The sequence below is a fragment of the Melanostigma gelatinosum genome (assembly GCF_949748355.1).
Source record: "Melanostigma gelatinosum genome assembly, chromosome: 16".
NCBI classification, from domain to species: domain Eukaryota; kingdom Metazoa; phylum Chordata; class Actinopteri; order Perciformes; family Zoarcidae; genus Melanostigma; species Melanostigma gelatinosum.
In genome coordinates this window covers 21,755,734-21,767,986 of record NC_136649.1, presented here as the reverse complement: position 1 = coordinate 21,767,986, position 12,253 = coordinate 21,755,734, and the positions used below count along the sequence as shown (strand labels likewise).

The following is a 12,253-nucleotide window of genomic DNA, read 5'->3' as shown; positions in this document are numbered from 1 at the left end:
ATATATATATTTGTATATATTTATAAATATATATATCCTCACCGGCGCCAGCCAACATGTGAGCGTGCTGAAAAACAACGGGCAGCAGAGAGAGAGTGACCCACGCTTTGCTTGCGTGGACTTCAATGTGAGCAATAAGGAGATAATGTGAGAAGTGGAGCGAGAGATAAATCAGAGTGTCCTTCCCTCTGCCAGCTCCATTTAATTGGGGCACCTTGGATTACATCGTCGGCCATTGAACAGACGGACTAAACTACGAGCGGAGAGACTCAGAGACCATGTGTTTTCTCACTTCATCTTCTTTTGATAAAAGTTATTTGCCAATGTTTTGAGATATTTATCTCTCTGCTGTCGGAGCTCCTGCAGCTGAAGTTACATTCTTTATTCCGTTTCTTTTTCCTGACTAAGATCAATAAAAAACCTGCACATTTCCCTTTAAGGACAACCTCACGTTGATGAACATGACGTAAAGATGAGCGTTACTCGACTACCGTCAGCTCTGACACTCTTATGGTCGACCTAGATGTGTGTTTGAGGACCCACCAGCCAATCAGAGACGAGTATTCCCTTAAGCTTTGGTGTAAATTACAGCTTTAATGGAGACATTTTCCACTAAAAACCGAACTTTGGTGCAACATATTGTCTATAAATAGAGATGTGTTTCATTCTACTTTTAATAGTTACTCCCAATGAGGTAGTTTGAATAGTTTTAAATACAACCAACGGCTGAGAACACATGAATACATTAGTGAAATTAGTAAATTATTACGTGATCATATGATCACGTAAACGCCAGTAAAATGTAGTGAATAGAACTGATGTTTGCAGAATCTTTCGACATGTTAGGTCCGGTCACATGTCTGTTTTTGGACGTGTAGATCTGCCCTCAAAATTTATCCTTTTTTTTTTTTTCAAACATTCAGCTGAATTTGAGTTATTAAAATGAACTCAGGCAGTAAAGATGTCCCGGCTCTCTGGTGTTGTCATCTCCTTTTGAGCCAATCAGGAGCGAGTCGCCTTGTTTTCAGTTCTCACCGTTCAGCGTCAGTTATTTAAATGATCGTTTCCATATAAAAGTTTGGTTCAGATTTGGGCTTTTTGTTTCTGTTCAGTTTCAGATTCTTCTGCTGAGTGTTTGTTGAGATTCCTGTTTTGTTTCTCGTGTCGGAGATAAACGGTGTGTGACTCGTGGTTACAGCTGGCATCGTTTTTTTAATTGGGTTCTTGCGTAACCACAGAAACTCCCATAATTAGTTGAATTTAAGAAATGTGAGCTGTCAGCATTTTAGGCACAGTGGTGGACTACTTCCAGGTCTGAGAGCAGAATACTGGTTTAAAACAAACAGTGTACGAGTCCTTGAACAGCTGGGCTGTGTGGCTGCTAATGGGAGAGTGAGGAGAGGATTTCTGAAGTCCTGCTGTTCCAGACACGTCAGTCTGTCGCCCTCCTGAGAGCCACTGACCTCAGTGAGCACCTTGCTGCAGGCTTCACACACTCTCTCTCTCTCACACACACACACACACACACACACACACACACACACACACACACACACACACACACACACACACACACACACACACACACGCACACACACACACACACACACACTCACTCAGCAGTAGCTGTGTGTGTTTCTGATGATGCAGAGGCTTTGATGAAGGTCTCAGGAGGGCGTTTAGTCGGCCATGTTGTACCACACGAGGTGCTGACTCTCTCTCTCCTCTTCTTTGTCTCCTCTTTAATCCCTTTTCTTTTTCATCTTCCCTTTCTTTTCTCTTTTCTTTCTCCCCTTACTTCCTCCTCTTCATCATCTTCCTCTCATCCATCTCCTGTGAAGCTCTCCTCATTCCTTCTCTTCTCTTTCCTCTCCATCTCATCATTATCTCCTCTCTCCATCCTCTTCTCCCCCGGGTCGTCACTTAGCCCCCAAAGTGTGTGTGTGTGTGTGAGAGTGTGTGTGAGACAGCTAAGAACTGACCTATTAATGCTGTCATTGTTTAAATGTCTGTCGTAGCAGATGTTTGTGCATTCAGTGAAACGTATTTATCTTCTCGTCATCACAGTGAACTTTAAAGGAATATTCCACCACGTTTCTACACAGATGTTTGTCTGCTGTTGTCTCAAAACTAAAACGTGTTCAATACTCCATCCGAGGTGTCTGAGGTTGTTTTTTTGTTTTCTCATATACAATCTATCGATCAGCATAAATATTTAGTGTGCAGAGAAATACTAAAATACCATATTGTGTTCAGACATTTGGAGGTAAAAAAGCATCTATAACAGTGTTTCTTCTTATCAATACTCATTTGTCTGCTTTCTCACCTGCTCTTTAATCTGCTCTCAGAGCGACACATCTGGACACACACACACACACACACACACAAGGAGAAGATACTGCTTTTGGCGATCGACCCCAAAAACATCTCGATCAGAGCGCCGTCATCTTTTACCTCAGCCCGTCAGAGTAACAACAGGTTGAATCTCATTTTACAAAATAAAGCAGCAAATTCAGTGAAAAGAAACACAGAATACTCAAACGTGTCGAATCTCTTACTGTGTTCATAATGTTGTCGTTTTGCAGGAGAGAATAGCTCGGTTGTTGTTTTGTGTGTTTGTGTTGCAATATAGTAATTAGGCCTCATTATCATTCATCACATTCTGCTGCAGGTGAAATAATGAGATGAAATTAAAAAATGACAAACTAGAAAGTTAACGTGTGTGTGTGTGTGTGTAAATAGAGCAGTAGCTGCAGTTTGACGTCTTTATTTATAAAATGGCCCATCTGTCTCTCTTACATTGGAAATAAGTGTGTGTGTGTGTGTGTGTGTGTGTGTGTGTGTGAGAGAGAGAGACTCTTGTCGCTTCCTGAAAGCTGGACATCTGTCCTACTGTCAACACGCACACACACCGTGGTCACACTTAGCTCAGGTCAGTGTGTGTGTGTGTGTGTGTGGTTGTTTGTTGCTGCCGTGTTTATGTTGTGAATTCTTTATTCCTGTAATTATTAAAAGTTTTGTTTGTTTTTTGAACAGCTGTCTTACATTATTACAGATTGTCTGCGACACAATATTAAATATAAATGAAATGTTTATGTCACACATACATGTTAAACATATGTCGGCTGTTTATTTGTTTATTCTTTATTCACTCACTTTATGAGAAGTTTATGCGGCGATGAAGAAAATAATTGACGCAGTAAAAATAGCCTGATTTTTAATTCCTAGTAATGGGTAAAGGTTCTATAATGCTGGATCCTACAGTTCCCACAATGCAACCTGATGCCTTCATTTTTCTAGAGCCTCCCTGGCAGGTAAATGTCAGTTTTAAACTGCAGGTTTTCATCTTTTATTCTATAAATGTGTCGTCTCAGAGCCGAGATGACCCTGATGACTTGACAAAGCTCCTCCAGAGATACAGAAAAGATTACACAGCCGATCTTACAGGCTGAATATTATCTGTAGTTCTGCTCATGACCAGTACACTGACGTTGATGTGGACCCTCGGGGGAGTTACTCTTTCAGTAGATCGTCCAACCTGGTCTCTGATGTCCTGAGGGGGGCTTTGATATCTCTGCTGTTGTCTTAAAGGCTCTAAAGGGTTAATGTCTGATGTCCACGTTCCAAAGAAACGGGGCTCATTTCAGCTTTGCTGCATTCTCTCTAGTGTCCACCAGGGGGCGACTCCTCTGGTTGTATAGAAGTCTATGAGAACATGACTCTACTTCTCTCTTGATTTATTACCTCAGTAAACATTGTAAACATGAGTTTATGGTCTCAATCTCTAGTTTCAAGTATTCTTCAATACAGCATGATGTTCATTTAGTACATTGTGGTCCATTTAGAGTCACACAGACCACAAAGCAGGGGATGCTTTAGGGCGGGGCTACACGGTGATTGACAGGTCTCGCTCGACCAGAGACGTATACGGCGTCTCTACGTCACTCCTCCTCAGTCGAGAAATGGTCACTTCCTGTTCACTAGTTGAAAATAACAACATGGCGACGGCCATAATCCAAGTTAGCGATGGCAAACTCAAGGCTCCAAACACAAACGCTACAGTGTCTCACTATCGCCTCTCCATAGTAGATATCTCTGCAGCACAACGCTGTAACCTCTTTACCTTCTGCTCATCGTGTTACTTCATTTATTGAATGTTTTAAACTGAAATTCTGTCCACATCTTCCGTATAATTGCACCTTTTAAAAGTTTGAGTTGTCTGAATCTGCTGAAACTTCCTCTGTAGCTCAGATTGTAGTTTCAGAGCGACGTGAAGAATCTGAAAAAGTGTACATTTGATGGAATTGTGATTCTCAGGCTGAAAGCAGACTGCAGATGTTGTCTGAGACTGTGTGTGTGTGTGTGTGTGTGTGTGTGTGTGTGTTTGTGTGTGTGGGGGGGGGGTATGGATCTTGTTACCCAAGGTGCCCAGATATTAAATCATACTCAAACACACACACACTCTCCTTGCAGCCTTTGTATTGATTTATATTGACCCATGGTTGTGTGGAGGGTCGGTCATTAAATTAACACACCAACGGAGAAAATGATGACTCCACCGGACCACAACTGTGTATGAGAAAAAACACACGCACGCACACACACACACACACCCACACGCACACACACACACATTGGTAGCAGAATGACTTCCAGACCAGAAAGCTCAGCTCATTTAACAGCCAATGGATTGTGGGAAAAGTTGCGTTTTAGTGTCCTCTGGGAACAAAGAAAACAGCTCTTACCTGCACATTCATCTTCCTTGTAGGAGTCGGTGCATGTTCGCATGTCAGACCACATTTTATAATGAGCGCGGGGATAAGACCGTAATGTCCTGGATTTGAGAAACTGGAACATGCGGGCTGGGATCTGCTGAAAGGAAGTGGAAACCAGCAGGTCCAGTTTACTGTCTGTCTGTGTTTTTAAACAAGGTAACACTAGTAGCAACAAAAACAGAACTTTAATAACTCTCAGACTGGACAACGCCGGGATGTCGACCTGTCAATCACCGTGTAGCCCCGCCCTAAAGCATCCCCTGCTTTATGGTCTGTTGTGTGGAATCCACATTTAGTGGCATTAAATGTCTCTATGAGACAGAGGAAGAGGAGAAACGAGGCTTTGTATTAGAGGGATACTCTCATTGTTTAGAGGGTTTTCATGTGATTTATTTGAACCCAAAGTATGAATTTTTGATGCCCAACCCTAAACGTTTCAACAGAAGATAAATCACAAAACATCAAAGACCCAACTCCATGTGACCACACAATGTGGACTACCAAAGCTAAAGGCAATATGAAGGCGGGTTCATAAAACATTCTTAGGTCTTGTTGTAAATGGTTTCCTGTTTGTGGAGGTAAACAGACACAGAGTGCGTGTTTACGTGTTCTTTTACTTTTTCTTTCATCTGATGATCTCAACACCTGAAACTCATCATCGTAATGTGAGTAACGCGCCTCAACAGTCGGGCGTCTGTCCCCAGTTTGTCTCTTTATAAAGACGTAAACACTCCGATCTGATGAGCACTTATCTGACTGCTGAGGTCAGATGTCACCGTGCACAGCTGTTGGTGTGTGACTGAGACTCTGGATTGTTAACATACAGAGTGTGTGTTTGGATCTGTTACTCGGGGCCAGTTATCACAACAATCAGTCTGTGTGTTGAACAATGTCACACTTATTTAATTTATAGACTTCAGTGAACACTTCTCTCTTTATGTTGCAGTATTGAACACATCAGCTTTGTTTTTGGAACATTTAATGTGGGCAGAAAATGATATTAAATGTGATGATTGTGATTGATTCCCATTTGTCACAATAGTCTAAATCATGTTTATGTAGCTTTAATCTGCAGGTAGAGTTTAAAATAACTTCATCAATCGGGCCTCGAAGGGAGGAGTTGTATAATCCATCAATCACACACACACACACACACTGCCCGGTGAAACAACAGTTAAAAATAGACGATGATTGATTTTCGCTGATTGAACTGGCTTCCTGTCCCCTCCCACAGCAGATGGTTGTCACGGCAATAAAATAACTGGCCAATGGGCGGACAGACAGACAGACAGGGGACAGACAGACAGGGGCAGTGAAGCAGCTTTGAGATAAGATAAAGATGAAAAACGATAGTGAGTGATGAGAGGAACTGTGATACAGTAAGTGTGTGTGTGTACTTTGTGTGTGTGTGCATCAGGATATGAGATCATATCTCAGTAGGACAAGTCTTATCAGATCCCAACATGCAAACATGAGCTCCTCTGTTAGCTTCCTTCCTCTCAGGTCTGATATCTGTGTGTGTGTGTGTGTGTGTGTGTGTGTGTGTGTGTGTGTGTGTGTGTGTGTGTGTGTGTGTGTGTGTGCGTGTGTGTGCGTGTGTGTCTTTTGTGCCTCTGTATGTGTGTACTTTGTGTGTGTGTGCATCCTGTGGAGAATCAAATGTCCTCACAAGGACAGAGAGATGTTACAGGGTGGAGACATTTTGTCATTTTAAGGTCAGAGGTGAGTGAGTGATGCTGCATTCAGGGCGCGTGGTAGAGTGGTACAACTGAACTCTGAAGTAACAGTTCATGAACACGACAGGAAATAGGGTTAAGTTGGTGAAGAGTAAACGTTAGCTTCTTACTTTACTCTTCAAACATAAGAATGGAGTTCATTAGTGAAGATTAGCTTGATGAACAAACATTAAAGTATCATAAACGTTTGTTTGACACACAGAATATTTTCTGCAATAATTCAAAATCAAATGTGAGAATCTTGATGGCTCTTTTGTCGAAGAAACCAGTGATGCTAACTTCCTGTTAGCTACAAAAAATCATCAAATTCCTCTCTGCAGAACTCTCTAACTTTTGTGAGAATAAAGTTCCTACACACATGTGTAACTATTTAGCTGTTGTCACTCTTTGTTACATTGTAGCTCAGTTACGTTCTACAATGTAGCAAATATACACATAATAGCATCCTAGCTAGCTAAAGCTACACGGTTAACTTACGACAGATCTTTGGTTTAGTTTTTCTGCTTTGGATGAAGATAAAACCATAAACAGCTGCTCTTTTTTATTTATTTTGTACTTTTTTGTTTTTTTTGTACATTTATTGAATATCACCGTTTTTCGTCCAGGTGGATGATCAGGTGTGAAAACAGCAAACAGACCATCTGCTCTGTGTCTTTGATTTTTCCAGCTCTTTAATCTCTCTGTTCATTATTTCAGCGGTGTAACAACAGGTGACTCATTTGCATATTGATGCAGTGATACAACGCATTGAGAACAACGCAGCTCAGCTGATCGTAATCAGGAACCCAAACTGTCCGTTTGAAGATATGAATTGTTGAGTAAATAGTATTGTTGAGTAAAGACTTCGTCAATAAAGCTGTCCTGCTCATATTTAAATTTGAGCCATTTCTCTCTGGATGCTTCTTGTGGTTTGTGGTGGACGTCTCCGTGTTCATCTCTTTGTTCAGAGCAACCACAATCTGCAGAAAAGTCTCATGACCGTGACGACGAGGCTTCAAATGATTCAGACATGTGAAGCAGGACTTCCTCCTCCTCAAAGACAAACACAAAGACACGTATTCACGGATGAACAGCCAGATACCAATGAACACACTCCCACACATGACACGATTTACCTGGAGCCATTAAAGCTGAATTTACATAATACCGTCTCTGCTTAACTGCCTCTGCAGGGACACACACACACACACACACACACACACAGACATGCATACTGCAGTGTGGATGACCTTGCAGCAGCGACAGAGCAGAACTACAACCTGTATGGATTGTGTGTGTGTGTGCAGCCCCATTATAGCACTAATTAAGACACTCCGTCTCCATATGTGTAGAAATGCTGCTGAAGACTCGGACACACTGAGCGCTTTATTCTCCGTTTATCTGATGATTCTCGCCGCTGTCGTCAGATTTTCTGCGGATCTCAATGACATCATCGGGATGAATGTTTGCTTCGCGTTGACGTTTCTCTCTCTTGTAAATAGGTAACGGCTTGTGTTGTTCGACATCTCTCAGATGTTAAATTATGAATGAATCTGTCCACACGTGCTGGAGAAACCACTGCTTTGTGATGTTTGGGACCAGATTCTTTGCCACGTGTGTCGTCTTATCTGGAAAGAAATGAAAATATTGATCTTTAATTTAGTCACTTAAAGCTGAAACAGCAATGCACCTGAAACGGGCACAACATCCTGATTACAGCAACGAGCAGAACGCTGTATTGTGAAGCTGAGAGAGCTCACAATGCGTTTATTAAGAAGCTCCAGAGTCGGGACATTTTACCACAGATGTAGAAATAACGAAAGTATTTATGACTCATAAATAGTTACGAACAAATCAGTTCCATCAAAAGGAAGACGAGCTACAAAAGAAATGAGTCACAGTGCGACGAGCGATACAGAACGCCTCACGTTGAACTTCAGTGGCTGATAAATGACTCAAGATGATCAGAAGACAACGAGTGACTTTCACACTCAGGTTGTAAAATCATCGGCGCATCAACAGACAATAGCAGCTGGTTTCCCTCCATCTTCATCCTCTTCTTCACTACTTTCTCTCTCTTTACCTCTCACGGGTCATTATTTATATTTTCTCTCTGCTATTCAGTGATTGTGACGTTCATGCGTCGTTGCCCGTTTTTTATTGATCAATAATTCGACCCAATGCCTCGAGGCTCAGAAAAGAAAGCATTCATGTGTGTTTGTGTGTTTGTGTGTTTGTGTATTTGTGTTTTGATGACTGCAGCATGTGGATCAGCTGGTGGTCCGGTACTCGTTGGAGTATCGTGCGTTCTCAAGATTTTAATCTGGGAAAAAAAGCCCAAATTCGTCGGGATAACCAGCGAGTGTTGTTCCACATGCTGTTAACACCTCGAAAGACAAAAGTCCTGAGATACTTGATGGCGTGAATGTTTTCAGACTCGATCCAAAACAGTCTCAGCATGTGTTTCCAGAAAACCCTGGACTGCTGCTCCTGCTGGTCCATCTGTTTGGATTCATTCTTCCTGTAACAGTGAATGAAGTCTGTCTGTTACTGAGGCCGTGTGATGTCTTGTGTCTGCAGGTCTGACCACAGAAGGTCTGTATCGCGTCAGCGGCAACAAGACGGACCAGGACAACATCCAGAAACAGTTTGATCAAGGTAACAACCTCAGAACACCTGCAGAACCTCATAAACACATCTTCAGAGACCTAGAACCCTTCAGAAGGAGCACACGGGTAACCCCCGGTTTCAAAGCACAGATGGTCCTCGTTATATATTTCTCTTTCACATTTCTAAATTATTTTCCCATGAACGTTCTCTGGAGTTCGCATGTTACCAATCGAGTAGCGCTTTGAGTGATGTGCGCAATAAATTCAACCCGCAGAGAGAAAGAACCTGAGCAGCAGCAGAAGTGCTTAAAGAGAAACACATGCGGCGGTGGAGCAGAGTGGAACCTGCACACGAGGTGCTGCTGAGCAAACCCACTCTTACAATCAATGAAGTCACTCGAGCCGGGGAGCCTCACCTTCATTATTCATCGCTTTATTTGCTATCTCTGGTGTTATCGTTCATATAATCTGTGACATCGCCGTGTAAATATATAGCTTGTGAGTGACCTGACCATGAAGACCACCTACCTTCACACAATAGTGTGTAAAATTACAGCAGGAACACAGAGAAACACCTTTTAAAAGGCTTTGCAGCAGCAACCATGGATCAGTGTGATAATAAAGGTAATAATGAATCCGTTTAAGAAGGTCTGAGTGGTGACATCACGTCTGTCACAATATTATAACCAAATCTATTCATTCGCTTCTCTTTATTGTCCTATCTTCTGATTGACGTTTGTGTATTTATTACATGAATATAAAGTCAGCTTCACTTCTTACAGACTCACTGAGAGTAAATACAAAAACTCAGCTTTTAAAAATGTGGCGAATGTCAGCCGACCGTACGAAGAGACTGTAAGCAGACTTCTGATGACGAAGTGAAATACTTGGAACAGTATTTGTGTCGTAAAGATTGCGTCCTCCTTGTGATCCGTGTGAGCGGTGGATCTCATGCTCGTGTTCACGGTTAGTGTGCAAACAGGAACCAACGCGAGCGAATGCATCGTCACTCCGGGCTCGTGGTAAAAACCCGGAGGTGACTCCTCTTTTATCTCTTTTATTTGACTTGTGCTGCTGCTGCCCAACAGCTCCCCTCTGGACACCATAGGTTCTGTCTCATCTTTGATATCCTCTCAAACTGAAGCACCGACCCAGTGAAGTCCTGAATGGGTCAACGTGGATTATCGGACCCAGGTCTGAGTTTAAACGCGGTCCTAAAAGTGCTTCAGTGTGCAAGAGGTGCACTCTGGGTAGTCGACTCCATCTTTTAGTCAATGAACACAGTGTTGAAGGTGAAGGAGGCTACGACCGGAAGATACGACCACAAATAATATCACAACATGTGTTTGTTTGTGATGTCGATTATTTTCATGCTGCATATTTAATAATATTCATATTAATGAATGAGAACCCTAAAGAAAGGTTTTAATTATGGTTTATAATATACAATTATTCATACTCCTCATACGTACAATTGTACATATTCTGTTGCCATAAATATAAACTATTATTAAAAAGTCTCTCTCTCTCTTTCTCCCCCCCTCCCTCTCGCTCTCTCTCTCTCCCCCCCTCTCTGTCTCTCTCTCTCTCCCCCCTCCCTCTCTCTCTCTCTCTTTCTCCCCCCCTCCCTCTCGCTCCCTCTCTCTCTCCCCCCTCCCTCTCTCTCTCTCTTTCTCCCCCCCTCCCTCGCTCTCTCGCTCTCTCCCCCCCCTCTCCGTCTCTGTCTCTCTCTCTTTCTCCCCCCCTCCCTCGCTCTCTCTCTCTCCCCCCCTCTCTGTCTCGGTCTCTCTCTCTTTCTCCCCCCCTCCCTCTCTCTCTCTCTCTCCCCCCCTCTATGTCTCTGTCTCTCTCTCTTTCTCCCCCCTCCCTCTCTCTCTGTCTCTCTCTCTCTCCCCCCCTCCCTCTCTCTCTCTCTGTCTCTCTCTTTCTCCCCCCCTCCCTCTCACTCTCCCTCTCTCTCTCTCTCCCCCCCTCCCTCTCTCTCTCTCTTTCTCCCCCCCCCCCCCTCTCTCTCTCTCTCCCCCCCTCTCTGTCTCTGTCTCTCTCCCTCTCTCTCCCCCCCTCCCTCTCTCTCTCTCTTTCTCCCCCCCTCCCTCTCTCTCTCTCGCTCTCTCCCCCCCCTCTCTGTCTCTGTCTCTCTCTCTTTCTCCCCCCTCCCTCTCTCTCTCTCTCTCTCTCCCCCCCCTCTCTGTCGCTCTCTCTTTCTCCCCCCTCCCTCTCTCTCTTTCTCCCCCCTCCCTCGCTCTCTCTCTCTGTAGATCACTGTGTTGACTTCGTGGTGATGGACGTGGCGGTGAACGCTGCTGCCGGAGCTCTGAAGGCTTTCTTCGCCGACCTGCCCGACCCTCTGATCCCTTACAGTCTGCACCCGGAGCTGGTGGAGGCCGCAAGTAAGAACTCACAAACAAGCCGAGTCATGAAACAACAAGCAGTGAGGAAGAAATACACAAGAAACCTGATGGAAGAGCTGTGAACTTTGATATAAATATCCATGAAAATACAATCTTGACATGAAGTTAAAAACATAAAATGACATTTTACAAAACCACTTTTAATCTCTTGGACGTTGACTTTGTTCCTGTTAAAATATATAAATACAGATTAAAAACCAGGCGTGTTATTTTCACCTCTTGTCTGTTGTAGCTGCTGTCTTCAGTGCTGCAGACGTGTCGTTAAGTCACACAGCTCTCTGTCACATCACTCTCTTTAAGAGGCTTTTCATCCTCAGCTGCAGGCTGTCAGACATCTTCGCTCTGAGTGTGTGTGTGTGCGTGTGTGTGTGTGTGTGAGTGTGTGTGAGTGTGTGTGTGTGTGCGTGTGTGTGTGTGTGTTTCCTGGTTGTATGTTGGTGATACTGAGGCTGACGACAGCAGATTAATGAGCCACAAATACTCTGACGTTGCTGGTTCTTCTTCTCTGGAAAATGTTCCTCTCTCTACTTCCCTTTCTCTTTTTATTTTGATACTTTGCTCCCTCCCTCTCTCTCTCTCTCTCTCTTCAGCTAATCTCTGTCCCTTCTCTCTCTCTCTCTCTCTCTCTCTCTCTCTTCAGCTCATCTCTGTCCCTTCTCTCTCTCTCTCTCTCTCTCTCTCTCTCTCTCTCTCTCTCTCTCTCTCTCTCTCTCTCTCTCTTCAGCTCATCTCTGCAACAAAGT

General features: G+C 43.5%; 1 protein-coding gene across 2 annotated transcripts in view; it reads left to right on the top strand.

Annotated features, from left to right (window-relative positions):
- The window catches only part of arhgap5 (Rho GTPase activating protein 5), a 37,152-nt gene that overhangs the window by 20,728 nt on the left and 4,171 nt on the right, over positions 1–12,253 (top strand). For both annotated transcript variants that reach the window (XM_079286398.1, XM_079286397.1), the window contains exons 4-5: positions 9,071–9,148; positions 11,358–11,489. In XM_079286398.1, coding sequence (XP_079142524.1) covers positions 9,071–9,148; positions 11,358–11,489 — 210 coding nt within the window. The remainder of the gene's footprint in view (positions 1–9,070; positions 9,149–11,357; positions 11,490–12,253) is intronic.